Here is a 17,144-nt window from a genome sequence, read left to right as displayed (position 1 = left end):
CCGGGGCTATGCGGGGTCTGGGGCTATGCGGGGTCTGGCCCTATGCGGGGTCTGGCCGCACCGCACCGCACCGCACGCTCCTCGGGCGCTCGGGGGCTGGGTGCTGCCCAGCCCAGGCTGTAACCGCGTGAAACGCGTCCCCGTGAGCGGTCGCGGGGCCCATCCCGAGCAGCCTGGGGAAGGTGAGGTGCGAGCGCGGCGTTGAGAGAGAGGTCTGTCGGTGCAGGAGGAAGGCGGGTGTGGGTGACAAGTGTGTCCCTGTGGCGGGCGGTTCCTGCGTGACAGCCAGGAGCGGTGTGGTGTGCTGTGAGTGATTCTGAATGCGAACAGCTCAGCAAAATAAAGCCATGTTCCCCTGCCAGGTCCAGCTACAGGAATCATGGCACTTCCTAATTTTTCACTCATCTCTATCCACTTGTGACTGCATTTGGAATTTCAGCTCCCGGGTCAGACATATAGGCCTCACACTGAAAAGTTAACGCTAGATTAAGCCAGCTTCAATACCCATGCAGTGCTGGCAGAAGAGTCTGCAATTTTCTTACTTGCTCATCCAGTCTGTGCACTGCAGGCATTTCGTGTATTCCTGAATGCTGCTCCTGAATTGCTCAAAACATTCACCTGGGTAGAGGTGCTGGGAAGTGCATGTGTTTGCTAGAGAAGTTAAGGAAATCTCCTGGCTGTCTGGGCTTAGATGAGGGAGCCTCTCAGAAGAGGGTGTAACTCGACCAAATGTGAGAATCCTGCCAAACTGGGATGTTGGCTTTACTTTAGTTTCCAACTGGGCGTAGGAAATAACCGTTAAGGCAAATTAAATTCTGTGTTTTGCAATGAAGCTGTGTAATTCTGTACTTTAAGTTTATTTGGTTAGGCTTCATCCAAGGCAGCTTTCTACCTGGTAGGTAGGATAAAGAGATTAGAGTAACTTGGACTTTCTAATCCTGGTAGCAAATTAAAATGAATGGTGTGTGACTGTAGCGCTGGTTCTTGGAAAGGCAACATCTTTAGTTAGGAGACAGAGGGATACAGAACATAATAAATAGCAAATAATCAATGTGGTTGCAAGCCTGTGTGTTTGTTTGTCACGTGCAACACTTGTTTTTTGACAGATTCCTCTGCATTATGTCAGGAGACAGTGACTGCACCAGGACAAGTCCGTCAGCGGGGTCTCCATCGGACAATGAGCTCCTGCCAGACCGGCCAAAGTACGTTTGTACCCTGTCTCCTGATCTCGTTACCAAAGCCCGGGAGGAGCTCCAGGAGAAGCCTGAATGGAGGCTCCGTGATGTGCAGGCACTCCGAGATATGGTGTGCAAGGACTATCCTTCCCTGGGTACGTGCCTGGACGATGCTTTTTTGCTAAGGTTCCTCCGAGCCAGGAAGTTTGATTACGATCGAGCGCTTCAGCTCCTGGTGAACTACCACACCTGCAGGAGGACCTGGCCAGAGGTGTTCAGTAACCTGAAGCCATCTGCAATAAAGCCTGTCCTGGAGTCAGGCTTTGTCACTGTGCTGCCTCACCGGGACCCGCAGGGACGCCACGTTGTCTGCATCCGCCCAGGTACTCAGTCCTGAGTGTCTCTGTTCCCCGTCCTCGAGGTGTGTCTGGGCCAAAAGCCTGCTCCCTGCTCTCCTGTGAACAGTGGTGACTTGCACAGAGTGTGTGGGCTCTCTCAAATTTGAAAAGCTATCTTGGGAAGGGACACGCTGGTCCTTAGCCAGCATTATTCCAGTTCCTTTTCCTCTGTCAGCAATAAGTGCAGTCATGGCAAAATGAAAATGCAGTGAGGTCGATGAAATGTTAGGCAATTCAAGAAAAATTAATACGCAGTAACTCAAATTGAAACAAGGCTGCTGGCCTACCCTTAGAAACTCATAATTTGTTTTTACAGTAAGCGGAGAGAGGAGCCTATAGCTCTGACTCCTGTGTAAATAATCAGAGTCTTTCATGTGCTTTTGGTGCTGCCAGGCTTGCTGTAAATTTGTTTTCATTCATTCTCCTCTTTTCCATTTACCTGCCTTCTTTCTGAGCTGAAACTGCTTTTAATGAGCTGTGCTGGCTGGAGAACATTGGGTTCTTAAAACCATTGCCTTTGCTCCCTGAAGTGAACACGAGTTGCCATTTTCCTCTTGCTTAAGAAAGGCTGCTCTGAACTAGAACTGTGGCTATAAAGACTAACTTTTGAGTCCAGGAAAACAGAAAATCAGTTTTTTGGAATGTGTATTGTTAGCTTATCTTCACTCTCCGACTTACCATCCCTGTCTTGTAACCTCAGACAGATGGACACCCAGTAATTATCCGATTACTGAGAACATTCGTGCCATATACTTAACCTTAGAAAAACTCATTCAGTCCGAAGAGACCCAGGTGAATGGAATTGTAATCCTGGCAGACTACAAAGGAGTCAGCTTATCTAAGGCGTCTCATTTTGGTCCTTTTGTAGCCAAAAAAGTGATTGGAATTCTTCAGGTAAGACCTGAACTGGTGGGAAAATACACTTGTGCATTGTAAATGATTGCTTCTGTGTGTAGAGTTCTTGACTATGTCACCACAAACTTCATCATCTTGGCTTTCACTAGCAGAGTTAACCATGTCTCTGCCCAACCAGTTTCTCACACCCTTAAAGCCAGCTTACCTCACTTGCCCCTTTTTTTGACTTTTGCATCCCTAAAACTTAATTTGCATTAGAAATGCAAACTTCGAGTTGGAACAGACAAAAGCAGTTCTGCTAGGTAGTGGGAAGGAAGAAAGACAGCAGAGAATTACAGTTAGAGAGGAGACAGTCAGGAAATGGCCTGGTATTTAAATGGTTCCTGTCAGCTGAGATGGAGCTAACCGGGGCAAGTGCAGGTTCCAGCTCAAGTGCTGCTGCAAAAATTTTAAGAGGACTTTTGAATGGGTGTGATTTGAGGAAGGATTTCCATCCATGCCCTGAAAGCAGAGGCTTCTTTAGCACAGGGGCAGCAAAAGAGACAGTAATGAAAAGCATCTCTGCCTGGATGTGTGGAAGGAAAGTGGTGGAGAGCAAGTTAGAGCAAGGGTGTAAACACAGTGAAGCTGGACAAAACAGGAAGGGGAAAGGACTGAGGAGTAGCCTGGCCAAAATGGCAGGAAGGTTTGATGATTTCACTTGATGTTGGTACAGTCTGGAGGAATGAGATGAGAAAACTTCTCTTGAATGGGTTCATTCCATCATTACTTTTGTTCTGGCCTGAGCTGGTTATGTCCTTTTTTGTATCCATGGGGGGATCAGGGAAGATAGGGTGAATCAGGGGAGTGTATGGAAATGAGACTGGTGAGTTAAGGAATGCCTTTATAGGAACTCGCTCCTTTACATTATGATCTAAATGTGTCATTTAACTGTAAGCCCATATTTAATTTGTACGAATAATGCCATGAGAGTCCTGCTGTTCCTACTGGAAGATATTCACAAAACAATAGCTGGACTTGGGGAAGGACATAAAGGTATGGTGGAATAGAAATGTGTTGCATCAACCTTGCTGAGCTGCAGCTCCTGTAAAGATGAGCTAATTCACTGACGTTCCTATGGAGAAAAATACTCCAGCTGTGCCTGTTGTGTGCTTTTCACTCCAAGCACTGGCTGATTTGTATATGTAGAGCTGGTTAGAGGGAAAGAAACTTCACTGAGTCCTTAATTGTTGATCATGAGCTTTTGCCCTTGAAAAATATTTCTGCAAATAAATTTCTGCAGCAGAAATCCCATAATTAGCTGCTGTTTTAAACTGTCCTTTATGGGAAACTGTGTGTCCTAGCAATATTAGGTTCCTTCTTTGCATAAAAACACTTTTTAGAATATGTTGGGCACCAAATCTAGTTGCTGGACACACTGTTAGAAGCAGCCTGCTCTGGCACTGAGTGTGATGGACTCCTCAGGAACTGCAGACATCACTTTATTACTGCATCCTCATCAGAGCTGGGAATACCCAAAGGACAGGGATTATCTATTTGTCAAGGCAGATAAATATCAATATTAGAAATTAGGATCTACTGACAGCAGTGTATTTTTTGATGGAGGGTTTTCTTGTCCCTTGACCTTGTTTTTATGCTCACAGATGTCATCCTAGGACTGCTCTCTATAACAAGTTGAATTTCTGTTGTTGTACTGGTTTATGTTGGTACCTCAGATTAAAGTTGTGTGCTGGCAATCAGTCTCAGGAAATTTTAAAAAGAGAAAGATGTTTTTTAAACTGCATTATAAAAATCTTCTTTACCCTTCAGGATGGATTCCCCATTCGAATAAAGGCTGTTAACATAATAAATGAGCCTCGTATATTCAAAGGTATTTTTGCAATCATCAAGCCTTTTCTGAAGGAAAAGATCGCAAACAGGGTAAGGATTTGTGTGATTTTAATATTAATGTTTGTAAGTTCCTTGTTTGGCCACCATTAAGTAAAAAAGAAAAAGAAATTATAATACTTGACAGCTAGAAAAATGTTGGTGCCATTTTACTTTCTGCTTTAAATTTTAAAAATATACATATTGGGAAAATTCTCTGTGAGACAGAAACTTTGAGGAATTCAATATTGTCATAATATTAATATGGAATTTTAGTACATGTGCTCTGTATCCAGGACATTATCCAGGACATTTGGGCCAGTAGCACTTTGTTTATGAGGTGCTGCCAAAGGAAAACTGTGTTGCCCCTTCCTTGCTCTTTTCCCTTATGCGAGGGTCCTGTGTGGCACAAGTATCCTCTCCACAGGACTGTGGTTGCCAAGGATGATTTTTTTTTTTTCCCACAAGGATAAGTACTTTCAACCCCATGAGTGATCTTGGGGATGAACTGAATTTGGAACCTCAGCCCAGGCACATGTCAAGTCTCTCTTGCTGGGATTTAGTCTGCACTAGGTGTGGATTGTCTCAGGGCTTCTCTCACTGGTGTGTCTGACTGCACCTGCCGACTGCTCTGTGCTGCCACTTGCCCATAAACACATCACTCCTAAAATTTGTTCTTTAGCTCAAAATAAGCTTGTAGGCTGACTGTTCCAGCAATTTGCTGTGAAGTGTTTGATGTGCACTTCTAAAGCTCTTTTGCTTTCTTCTTCAGTTTTTTCTTCATGGCTGTGATCTGAATTCCCTTCACCAAAACATTCCTCCAGTGATCCTTCCTGAAGAGTACGGTGGTACTGCAGGCAAGCTGGACATCTCTGCCTGGAATGAGCTGCTGCTGGCCTCTGAAGAGGACTTCCTGCATGATTTCTCAGAGCTGGTGCTCCAGTGTGACAGCTCTCCCCACGACCTGCTAGTGAGTGGAGATGCTGATGAAAAGCAGTGTGATGATTCCCTGCGAGGGATGAAACCTCAGCTCTATTACTGTTACTAACAAACCACTGGAGGGAGGTTTTCCAGCACAGTTAAGATCTGCTCTGATAGGTGATGTTGTGAACTCTGCCTTACTCCTAAACCTGCAGTTTAGGGACAGACTGCTGAGGCACTTTACACTGTAGAACCAAAGGAAGCTGGAGAGGGCACAATGGGGGCAGGGCAGAGTTCAGGGAGGATAAAAGCAAAGAGCACAAGTTATGTAGAAGACTTGAGGCTCATCAACCTCTGTGTGAATGATGCAAACTGGCTTCTTCTTTCTAATGATAAAGGGAAAAAATTATTGCAGATAGGTAAGCTTGACAGTTTCTTGTCTCCGCCCCACACAGGTGAAAAGTGAGGATGATTTATGAGCTTTGTGATCATTTGGTCCCTTCCCCTTCTGCAAATGCCAGTAATCCAAGACAAGAAAATGGCTTTTGAACCCTGCAAAATATAATTCTTTAGTGAAGATTGCTTAAAACCATGAAAGTCTAACTTGGCCTGTCCTCTGTCACGTGGTTCAGATTGTGAGTTGGTGTTTCTGAAATATCTCAGTGAACATTTGTCTCAAATTAATACAGAACAAAATTTACTCGTGAATACCTGTTTGGAGATCATCTCTTAAAACTTCCTCACAGTTGGAAGAACTGTGACTGATGGATTAACTACCATAATATCTATACCAAGGTTTATACAGCAGATGCAATCTTCATTTTCAGAAAACAGGAAGTTTTTCAGATCATTTACTAAAGCTTTTGATTGGACAACAGCTTCAAATAATGAGGTTTAGGACCAAATAAAAGCAAGCTGTGTTAGCTACCTTCCCACATTGACAGTTCTTTTCTGATTGAGATAAGGAATTGAGTAAGTACCTCATACCCAGGATTTGTGAGGAGGTTTTGTAGCAGTTGGCATGTGATGTATAGAAGGCAATACTTCATGTAAGACAGCAAGGTGCTGCTTTAGCTTGTTACTTCGGGCTGAATTTGAGTTCTATGTCTGTGAAACCAAATGCAGACAGGCTTTTAAAAAGCACATTCTTAAATTTCCTGATATTGTAGCATTTTGTTCACCGTGCTTGTCAGCTCTTTTGTGAAATGTTACAACTTGGTTTTTGACTTTGTTGACCTCTTTTGTCTTTGGTTGTCATGTTCCTGTATGAAGTTAAGACTTGAATCATCTCTGTGATATTTACCCATAATTTGTATCCCTGTGCTTCTAGGTCTTTGTCTAGAGACAGAACTAACATTGATGTCAAACCAGGGTAAGATACCTGTGTCTAAATAAGCTGTTCCCACTCCCCAAGTTAATTTTGTTTAATGGTCTTGAATTAGAACTTAACTCTCAGCACACTCTTTGCACACGTTTTTCTGCACTATAATGGTGTGGAGATGGGAAACCTCACTAGGACGAGGAAAGCACAGTCTGTTACTTCAAGATGAAATAATTCACTATTTGGTGGAAAAGAACATCCCTTCTAATTGGGAACTTATCACTAGAGCACTTTCTCTGGATGAAATCTTGATTTAGTGCCAACTGTGATTATAGGCACCAGTTACGTTTCTGTAAATATAAAACTAAATTATCTTGAGGATCTCAGACATTCATTTTTCAAAGTGCCAAACTCTGTTTTGAATGTCTTTCTTCCTCCCAGTCCCCTTGCAGCATGACTGCACTGCCAAAAGGAGACTCCTCTACCACTCTAACAACTTCCTGACCTGGCAGCAGACCTCATCCTGGAACTAAGGGGTGGCAAATGCCATACCTGTCATCCTGACATTATAAAAAGAGACTGGGTTCTGAAAGAGGGTAAAACCATGCAGCTTTTTTCTTTTCTGGGTGGCAGTTCAGAATCTGTAGGAGGAGAAAACTCATCACATGGACAGTTGTAGATTAAAGGTGGGAAGAGATTAATTTTCCTCAGTGAAAGCATCTCATTTTTCTTACCTTTAGAAGTCAATTGTAACTCCTCTTTGATAGCTATTACCTTTAGTGCAGGGAAAAAACAAGCTACCATTTTCCTCCACTAAAAATAAGGTAAGAGTACTGCTAGGCAGCTCCTCCTTTGTGGCCAGAATATGCTCGGTGTTTTGCAGAAATTAATTCAGTTTTTTGCCACCTAGAAGCCAGTAGCACACAGCACCAGGACTTGGACAGATAAGTGGCTGCCCACACTGCTGAACTGCTAGAACAGAGAGAGTGGTGCTTCTGTTGTTTTAGTGCCTCTTAATTCCAGTCACAATGTACAACTAAAAAAGATAGAATGGACATTTTACCTAAAGATGAAGGCCTGATAGTCTTTCCTTAATTGTGCTGCAGGGTTGCAAGTGGGGGTATATTAACTGTAGAAACAGCTACTTTCATCCCCTTATGTAACTACTAGAGAGGGAGGTTGGATGTTCAAAATTCAATTTAGTGTCCTTCAAAGACAACTAAATCTAGTGGTGTTCAGCAGATGGCTGAGGAACCTCTACAAAACTCCCTTTTTTCAGGCTTTTATATTCTCTTGCATGCCTTAAATAGTAGGCAGACTAGATCCACCTCACCCTCTTCTTTCCTCTGCTCACTAAGAATAAAGAATATGATTTAAACATAATAAATGAGGCTATATCATTGTGCTGGGTTTGGCTGGGGTAGAATTTTCTTCACTGGAGTCGGTGTGGCACTGTGTGAGCGAGCAGTCACAGTGCTGGCTGGGGTTAAACCACCACAGTTGCCAGTGCTGAAAAGTGCCAGTCTTGTGCCTCCAGAACCTCTTTTTCTTAAAGCTGGCAGTGGATGTCAGGATGCTAAATTAAGCCAGGCTTTACCAGGAATCTCTTACTCGTAATTTGCTGTTCCTTTTGGCTTTAGAACTCAGCCAGGAGTTGCAGCTTTGCTGAGCTGTGTCTCTAACCCTGAACTATCTCTAACCAGTGCTTGGCAGGTCTTACAGAAAGCACAGCTCTGGCTTATGGTGTCCTGGCTACAGAGCTGAGAATGTTCTTTGAGCTTTAGTACTTAGTAGCAAAGAAATCAGTTTGTTCCCAGAATTTCTCATGTGAGCATTTGGAAAATAAACATTTCTGTCAAGTAGAGCACCTCCTTATCTGCAAGTTAAGAGAATAGCTAGGAAAAGCTTACATGATGGGGTTGGTTTTTTGCTTGGGGGCTGTTTGGGTTTTTTTACAGCACAACAACCACTTTTGTTTCTTCTTCCCACTTGAAATAACTTTGTTTTCCAAGGTTATATGCTTTTCCCAGTACATGAGCCATCCCTGCCAAATCCAACACATCATAAGGAACGATACTTGAACTGAATTGGCATTAGGGGGCACAAAAGGTAGCTGCAAACTGTACATAAAAGTACTTGAATTTATACTCTTGCAAATGGGTGTTACAAGCCCTGAGGTATTTTCAGGAACTGGCTGAACTGTTGTTTTTGTTAAATCTCATTTTGGCATGAGTTACTCATCGTGTTATTCAAATATTAATTTTGCCTTCTGTTATATGTGGGCCTAGAGGTGTTGGGTGGTTAAGTGTACATCTTATTTTGAAAAATTTATTTTTATATTGCATTTTATAAAATGAAGTCATCAAAAATGTGTAATTTTATGATGCATGACTGGGTGATTAAACACATTGTAACAGCTGCTCATTTGATATTTTCAATACGTTTGTCTTGTGTCACGTTGGGATATTTTACTGTTCACCTCAAAAACAACACACAAGTTCCACATTTACACACAGTTGCTACTACACATAATCACCACAGCACTGCCTTAGCAAAAGGTGTTGCTTTCTCCTGGAAAACCGAAGTTGAGCAACTTCAAGGAACAGGCTTTGACAGTCAGATACTGTTTGTTTCAAAAGAAATATGTCACTTGGTATTTACTGCATGGAGAAAACACCCAGTCACATCCAGGTGGACACTGCAGCAGCTGAAATAACTGCTGTTTCTTAACACTTCAACAGAGCTGGGCCAGTTTCAGTAGTTAGTCTGCTTTATTCAAATGACTTTACAGTGCAAATGCCTTAGAGCCAATAATAATAGTAATAATAATTCCATGTATGTTACTTTTATTAAGCACATTGGACAAGTGAAATCAACCAGTCAATAAGCTCAATTTTTCCAACATAATCATAAAGTTGATTAAGCTATTCATACACTTACCCCTCTATTTGGCAAACATCCTAAAAAAGAAGTTACCATAGAAATTGCCTCTTAAAAAAGGCAGGTTTGTCTTAAAAAAGAATTAAGAGTTAACTAGTTTTTCAACTTCAGAGATCTTTCTGGTGAGGAATAAGGGTGCTTTTTTTGCCACAACATAAAGTAATTTAAATAAACTTTTCCTGTAAATAAACTTTTGCAGTGGAATGTAGAAATCAAGCAGCATGGCTTACACTTCCAGAAACTGAAGCATTAGCATAGTAGTGCATTATGCTGATTATAACTGTTCTTTAAAATATATTACTTCATATTTAACTAAATGTTAACTTCTATTCAATAGAAGGTTGTGGCTATTGGACAGAACAGATAATTTCTTTTGTGCTTTGACAGCACAGCTGTAGTGAATTTTAAAAATGCAATAATAACCCTGGTAAAGGTTAAAATAGAAAGATAACTGATAATTCTGATGCTGCATCAAGCATTATACAATATGTAACTTTCTATCCAACTGCATTTTAATACCAACATAAGAAACAGTAACTAAAGCAGTAAATGAACATTTTGGCTTTCAGCAAAGAGTTGCCCACTTTTGTAAGCTCAGACAGGTGCAGGAACTTAACTGAAGTCTCTATTAGTAAGGACAAGAGGAGCCACTAAGGTCCAAAGATAGAGAAGCAGACAAACCCAGCTGGAGGTTATCTTCACCCACACGGCCGGCCACTTACTTGTCATGGTTTTGAAATCTGCATCAGGGCTAAAAAGTAAGGAAGTCCATTAGTAAACACAGAAAGCACCTCCCACTGTTCCTTGGTACCTCTCATATGAATCTGAAGTGAGGGCAATCCTTTGGGACACTCCAATGCAAGACCCTTTCTGAGAACATAAACAACTAAACCAGCAGTTTCCTGTGGCTCCTTCACAGGCTGTTGTTCTTGGGACACAGTTTTCAAGCCGGCTTGCCCATGCTGATGTGCTGCTGTTGAAGGAAGGATTTGCATGAGCTGTGCAATAGACTCCTGGTGGCTGCTGATCTCTAAGTGTATTTGCTAATTTATATAATGTCCTGGGAGCAGTGGCTTTTAAGCTGACGCAGCAGAGGGCATGTCCAAGCGTTTCCAAGAGATGTAGGAAATCACATCTCTGATACGCAGCATGTATGGCTGTCCCTGCACATTTTTCCCAGGATGAAGAGCCTGGGACAGCAGGTTGGCCTCTTAACAAACTCTTCAGGAGGCCACCTGAAACCAATTCCACATGTATCCCTCCTGCTACTCATCCAACTGAAGAATGGCAGCCACACTTTCTGCTCTGAAGTAGTGCCCTGGAACCACAGCTGCTGACTGTGCTGCACTGCCTTCTTACATGTTAATTCAGTAACACTAAACCGAGAAGACACAACTCTAATGCAACTGGCATAGGGACAGCACCTTCACCAGCCTGACAGGAGTAGCCCACAGGGCAGGAGTCTCCTATCCACATAGAAACACTGGCACATAGAACCCATCACTTCCCATCTGGCTCTTACCTGTACCAGTTTGTGAGTGTCATCATGATGTAAAGAGAAGCAAGGAAGAGCATGAAGAGGAAGAAGGTGTAGCTGTACTGGACCCCGTCCTTCTCATTGTCCGTGACACGGCGTACTTCTCCCTCGTCGGCAGCCCCGCTGCCTATCCCCACGGTCTCCTCCAGAATGGCAGTGTCACTGCCAGACAGTGTCAGCTTGTTCACCTGGCTGTTACTTGAAGAGCGGATGCTGCAATGTAACCCAAAGAGAGACGCGGTTAAAAACTCCTTTTACAGTCAGCTATGTTTGCTAATAAGCAAGTAATGGATCACAATGAATGTCTGGGACTAGCAAATAAATTTTTTAAAATCTGTTTGGAAACATAAGGAAATTCCTCAAACTGTTGTCATCCGAGCTTCTGTTAACCTAATTAAACAGCGTTCCTAGTCCCAGATCATAGAAAAGTGTGGTTTGGAAAGGACACTAAAGATTATCTCGTTCCAACCCACCTGCTGTGGGCAGAGACACATTCCACTAGACCAAGCTGCTCAGAGCTCCATCCAGCCTGCCCTTGAACACTTCCAGGGACGGAGCATCCACAACTGCTCTGGACAGCCATTGCAGTGCCTCACCACCCTCACAGTAAAGAAATTTTTCATAATATCTAATCTAAACCTACTCTTTCAGCTTTAATCCGTGCCCTTGTAAAAGTCTCTCTCCACGTTCCTTGCAGGCTCCCTTCAGACACTGGAAGGCCACAAGTAGGTCACCCCAAAGCCTTCTTTTCTCCAGGCTAAACAAACCCAGTTGTCTCAGCCTTTCCTCACAGGAGAGGTGCTCCATCCCTCTAATCACCTCGTAACACATGTTGTTCTGTTATCTGGATTGGGTTTATAAAGCTTATCCTCATCCACGAAGCAGAGCCACATTTGGCCTCGGGCCTGAGACAGCAGCTGGATGCAAATAAATGCAGGTACATTTTGCACTAGACCCAAAATCAAAGAAAAGAGGCAGAGAAATCCCAATTCTTTATCACTGGATAGCAGTGCAGCTCCTACCTGGAATACAAGAGGCAAAGGACAAAGATAACCAGTCCAACAACACTCTGGGCATCCCACCACTGCAGGGACTTGGGCGGAGCAGGAGTGGCAGGTGGGACGGTGGCATTGGCTGGAACAGCTGTGGGTGCAGCTATCTGGGTGATGATGTTCAGCAAACTTGGGTTACAGTTTCTTTCTGAAAGGGATTTCAAGGGAGATTAGAGAGACGAGCTTTGCCAGCATTTAGCTAAGAAAAGATGACAGGTAAGCTCACAATTTTTCATTCCCTTTAACTGCTGATCTCTTCGATTCTCCAGAGGCAGAAATTGCCTGCAATATTTTTCCTGCCTGTGAGCTAGACACAGGTATAATAAATAAATAACATCAGAAAGCCCTGACACTTTCTTTTTTCCCCCCTTACAAACACTCCAGTTTAGTTCTGTAAAGAGGCAGCTTGATGGTTTCAGTCAAGTCAGCTTTTCAGCCTCACTGGATTTGATCTGGATAGATCAGCAATTCCCACAGGGTGGTCTCTAATAACCATTAGCAGCTTCTGCTTGCACACCAAAATATGTGACTCAAGACACGTGTTGCTTACCAGGCTCATTGGACATGGCTGCCCAAGTGAGGTACATGGTGTAGAGTGTGATGACAGAGGACTGAAGGAGGCCCGAGCGAGGCTGATGTTCCTGTTCCAAAGGAGAAGAGCAAGCCAAGGTCAAAAGGGCAAGTTTTACCTAGGGTTGGATAGTTTTACCCCACTGCCACAGATGCAACAATTACTAGCATGAAAACCATTGCTTTAGAAATGCATTGGGCTTTGTTCTATGTTCAAAAAATTGGAAGAAACTCCTTAGAGTTATATCATTTATGCAAAAAGCAACTCAAACACAGAAAAAATAAGCAAACCAAATACATTTTTTTGGTGCCCAAGACTCAGTTACAGGCTCTTACTGAGTTAATCTCAACCTTTTCAAACAATTTTGTAGATGTGAATCTAGCATGGGATTTGAGCAACACCAGTTCAGAATCGAGTAACATGCAACTTTCCTCTTACATTAAACAAGCTTGCCCCTAATTTCAAAGCCACAGTACTAAGCAAATAAATCTCCAGCTATTTTCTACTCCCTAACAGATTTCTCTGTTCAACCCAGGGCCTTCACCACCAAAAGCATGCCAGCAGTCCTCCACATGGAAACAAAGTCCAAAACCATGTTAGATGAAAAAAGCCTCTCTTCAGAAAATGTGTCACTATGCAGCACAATAGTTTCAGACCAAGATTTTTTGGTTTTAAGTTCCTAACTAGCACAGCTATGATAGCCAAGTTTTAAAGTTTTTATGTCTGACTGAACTGGTACTACATCCTTCTCACTTCCCTGCTTTGTATGTCAGAAGAAAAGAGCAGAGCAAAGTCATACCTGAACTTTCGGAAGGATAGAAACAATGGAGACAGCAATGCACAAGATCATGTTAAAGCTGATGAAGAACTTGTTCTCAGTGCAGTCATCAGGCTTCGTGTAGAAAACGTAGAAGAGAACAACAAAAACCAGGGACAAGGCATAGAACAAGCTTGTACAGGACAACAGAGCTGGAGGAAAAAAAATTTTTTACATTACACGTATAGTTTTAATAGTACATCTAAAGTGGCTTACACTGCAAGACAGTCCCTCACCTGGCAGTCTGGGTCACAAAACTAGACTAGCAGAATGCATTTTTTTAATGTATGGCTAAATTTCTGCTTGTGCTCACTAAGCAGCATAGCTCAGAGGAAGGCCAGTGCTGCCATCAGGGGAACAGGACTTGCCTTCCAGCAGCAATTTAATTAGTTTAACTGGTATCAGGCCACAGTGTCATAATGAGAGAGTGCTTTTTGCACACTTCTCATGGACATTTATCTGCCCTGAATTCCTGTGCTCGAGGTCACCCGTTTTTGTTTCCACTCTGCTCTTTGTAAGTTACAAAACGCTGTTGCAGCATTCTTAGTTATGAGCTAAGAACCACAACAATTAGCACTTTGTAATTAGTGACCAGCTGGGGAGCAGGCACCAAGGCACGCTCGGTGTGGTACTGCAGCCACTGCCATGGACACAGCTGAGCTCCTGGGGACACAGAGGGGACGTGCAGAGCAAAGCTCACATTTGAAGAGAGCCAGGCTCCGAGCTCTGCACACGCCCTGCAAACCAGGCCAAGTGTGGTTCATTAGGACTGTCAAATGTGCTACTCACAAGCCTACAGTATTTTGCATTTTATTGAACAAGAAAAAGGAAACATTGCTATGAATTTCAGGTGTTTAGAGCAGTGACTCAGGGACACTGTGGAGTTTAATTCTAGGTATGTCTGCAAACCAGTAAATGATATTCTGCAGGGTACTGGCCAGTACAAACAAACCCTTTACAGGTTAAGATTCCTACCTGCATACCAGCATTTAGAATTCCCCTCTTCCATTCTCTCCACCCAGCTCTCATTCCAAGAGTGAGCAAAATCCACAAGTAGAACCAATTGGATAAGAATGAAACAGAAGGCTCCAGAAACACCAATCCAAAACCAAGCTAGAAAAGGGAGCAAGAAAAAAAAAGGTTAGCTTTCCCCATGTGCATGCTACCTCAGTTTAAAAACAAGAAAGCTCCTAATTATACTGCACACAAATAATGAAAAAAACTGAAACCATATTTAGAAATGCAGATGCTGTTAATCACTTTGGCCTCAATCCTGCAAAAGCATGGAAGGAGTCCCAGCTATTGAGGGATGCAGCCAATGCTGGTCAAGCTGAGCATGGGAACGTTTAGCCCAACACGTTTTCAGAATGAAGGCAACATCTAACGTGGCATCTTTGTGTACATAAGTGCCATCACGCCACATTTCTCTGAGGGGCAGCAACACTTTCAAGTTCCTGTGATGCGGCCAGACAGTAGAAGTTTCCCACACAGATTTTTCAGAGACTCTAGGGAAGTATTTAGCACTGGTCAGTGTCATGAGTTGCCCCAGTCTAGTGTTAGAAGACTCAGCTCTTTAGTGACTGTCCCATGAAGTAGAAAATTATTAATAACCAAAACGTATGTGGTTGAAAAGGGATTTCTTCTTGCCATAATTTGAGCTAGTCATCAAAATACTGGATGAACCAAGGCACTCCAAAGAAGATGGGCAGAAACTGCATCTTCTACAAGAGAACTTTCACTATTGCCTATGAAAATTTACTATTTTTTTTTACTATTTCCATAATAATCTATGAAAAGGTTTGAGCCTATTCAAGTCAGAATTCCATGACAAATATTAGCCGTACCTCTTGTGAAAGGCCCTTCGGGGATATAAAATGCTCCAACCATGATAGCCACAATGGCAGCTATTTTGAAGAACCAGAACCTTTAAAAGAAGATAGAAATCATAACTATTGGTCTTACTCTTCACACAGTCAGTTCACACACAGTAGCCATGTGCTACATGACCTGTAAGCAGCTTGGTCCTGCTCCAACCAAGGCTTTGGATCATATGATCCTGTTGACTGGGGAGATTGAGGACTTCCCATCCCTGGAAGCATTCAAGGCCAGGCTGGATGGGGCTCTGAGCAACTTGGTCTAGCGGAAGGTGTCCCTCCCCACGGCAGGGGGTTGGAAGTGGATGATCTTTAAGGTCTCTTCCAACCCAAACCATTCTATAATTTTATGATTCTATGCTCTCCAAAGGTCCCTTTCCAATTAAAATGACTCCATGATGATTCAGTCATCTAGCCCAGAACTAATTCAGTTCAATCAGGGAATTGGAAATCAGGAACCAGTTTCTGCTGGCTGAGTCAGACTGGCCTTGAGAATGAACCAGTTGAGTGCCAGAGGCAGCGCAAGGTTGGAGATATAAACTAGCTGCAATCTGACATCTCTCTGGAAACAAAGAGCACTGCCCTTTTGGTTACCCCACCTCAGAGTGATGCCCTCAACCAGGACACTGAACACCTTACATCTTCTTAAATAGGAAGCTTTCTAGGAGACTAAAGCACTACTCAGTACTGGGTCCAAAAGAAACCTGAGGCTGTCCATGTATGCATAAAGGAATTTCCACTGTGTTCAGCAGAGAAACTGGAAGGAGGAAACAAGCTGGAAAGGCAGCCAGCTGGCTCGCACATACCCATTGTGTATCGAGGCTCTCGGGTCATTACTGGTTTTCACTTCTATCATGAGCAGGGAGAGGAGGAAGAAGAACATGGCCATGGCAAAGCTGACACGATAGACAGCTCTGTACCCCACAAACACATCACAGCTGACAAACCCATCCAAGTGGGGGATCTGAGTGTGAAGCCCCTCATCACAAAATCCAGGTATCTGGGTAAAGACACATTTCATTGTGAGTTTACATTTGCTTTTGCAATTACATTCTTTAAGTCTGTAACAGCCAAGGCTTTCAGTCAACAATCTTCTGGGAGATCACAGAACAAAAGACTTTGTGCTTAGACCTTATTATCAACTGTCTTTCCCCATGTCAACACTTCTCACCCAGGAAGATTAAGACACCACAGCAGCAGGCTCTGATAACGACTGACCATCTCCATGTCTGGTCAGACTTCAGAGACCAGGCACGTACTAAAAAAGGAACATTCACTGAATTTGCTGTTTCAGCCAGAAACCATTCAGTACATGCAGCCTCTTAACTCGGGAACAAGGACACTTGGGTGTTTGTGTCTCACACAAAATCCATTTCAAGTAAAGAAAATCAATAGTCACTGGTACAAACAATGGCACTTAAAACAGTCAGAAAGAGGTTTTTCCCCTCCATACCTTTTTCAGCTGCTCTTCCATGCCTGGTGCCAGCATAATGCAGGCAAGCACGGTACTGAGAAGGAGGAGGAAAGCATAGATAAGACGTGTCACTGTCGAATTCTTGCTGTTGGGGCAACATCGGCACAGTAAACACGAGGCACCGCTGCACAGACAGGGAATCTGAAGGGCAGAGACAGGAATAGTAAGGGCATTCCCATCGCAGCTGACACCGGCGCGTTAGGCGACACCGAGAGGAAAACCCGAATTCCTTTTAGAGACACTCCACTCTGGACCGCACAGATAAAGCCGCTAATCGGCGTTTCTGACTGACAACACCCGGAGATAACCGCGTTTATCGGCCTGGGCTGCCCCTGGGGCCTAG

General features: G+C 43.3%; 2 protein-coding genes across 3 annotated transcripts; one reads left to right on the top strand and one right to left on the bottom strand.

The window, feature by feature from the left end:
- The first annotated feature begins 76 nt into the window (after positions 1-76).
- TTPAL (alpha tocopherol transfer protein like) lies at positions 77-8,974 on the top strand. Its single transcript, XM_008633805.2, has 5 exons — positions 77-182; positions 1,107-1,558; positions 2,274-2,467; positions 4,238-4,348; positions 5,067-8,974. Exons 2-5 carry the CDS (start codon positions 1,120-1,122, stop codon positions 5,340-5,342), a joined length of 1,020 nt encoding a protein of 339 aa, XP_008632027.1. The 5' UTR covers positions 77-182; positions 1,107-1,119; the 3' UTR covers positions 5,343-8,974.
- A 314-nt stretch (positions 8,975-9,288) lies between these two features.
- On the bottom strand, positions 9,289-17,093 carry SERINC3 (serine incorporator 3). Of its 2 annotated transcripts, none has more exons than XM_008633793.2 (9): positions 16,781-17,092; positions 16,134-16,327; positions 15,298-15,377; positions 14,429-14,566; positions 13,436-13,605; positions 12,616-12,706; positions 12,036-12,213; positions 10,999-11,226; positions 9,289-10,227 (listed from the first exon to the last, which is right to left on the bottom strand). In XM_008633793.2, the coding sequence occupies exons 1-9, from the start codon at positions 16,814-16,816 to the stop codon at positions 10,089-10,091; spliced, it is 1,254 nt and encodes a 417-aa protein (XP_008632015.1). In that variant the 5' UTR covers positions 16,817-17,092; the 3' UTR covers positions 9,289-10,088. The 2 variants fall into 2 exon arrangements, with proteins under 2 accessions (XP_008632015.1, XP_017588478.1); XM_017732989.1 differs by lacking the exon at positions 9,289-10,227 and adding an exon at positions 10,234-10,449 and having other exon boundaries at positions 16,781-17,093.
- Between the last annotated feature and the right edge of the window lie 51 nt (positions 17,094-17,144).

The sequence above is a fragment of the Corvus brachyrhynchos genome, unplaced genomic scaffold (genome assembly GCF_000691975.1).
Source record: "Corvus brachyrhynchos isolate BGI_N302 unplaced genomic scaffold, ASM69197v1 scaffold10, whole genome shotgun sequence".
Classification (NCBI taxonomy): domain Eukaryota; kingdom Metazoa; phylum Chordata; class Aves; order Passeriformes; family Corvidae; genus Corvus; species Corvus brachyrhynchos.
The sequence above is the reverse complement of the archived record's forward strand: the minus strand, read 5'-3'. Positions and strand labels throughout refer to the sequence as shown.

What these genes read in the sequence shown, in the direction of transcription:
- TTPAL (XM_008633805.2), top strand. Translation starts at nt 1,120, where the DNA reads ATGTCAGGAGACAGTGACTGCACCAGGACAAGTCCGTCAGCGGGGTCT. An exon ending in AAGTGATTGGAATTCTTCAG is followed by an intron (nt 2,468 to 4,237) that starts GTAAGACCTGAA and finishes TTTACCCTTCAG; the next exon opens with GATGGATTCCCCATTCGAAT. An exon ending in AGGAAAAGATCGCAAACAGG is followed by an intron (nt 4,349 to 5,066) that starts GTAAGGATTTGT and finishes TTTCTTCTTCAG; the next exon opens with TTTTTTCTTCATGGCTGTGA.
- SERINC3 (XM_017732989.1), bottom strand. Translation starts at nt 16,816, where the DNA reads ATGCTGGCACCAGGCATGGAAGAGCAGCTGAAAAAG. An exon ending in TTCTAAATGCTGGTATGCAG is followed by an intron (nt 13,606 to 14,428) that starts GTAGGAATCTTA and finishes TTTTTCCTCCAG; the next exon opens with CTCTGTTGTCCTGTACAAGC. An exon ending in CTATCCTTCCGAAAGTTCAG is followed by an intron (nt 12,707 to 13,435) that starts GTATGACTTTGC and finishes CCTTTGGAACAG; the next exon opens with GAACATCAGCCTCGCTCGGG.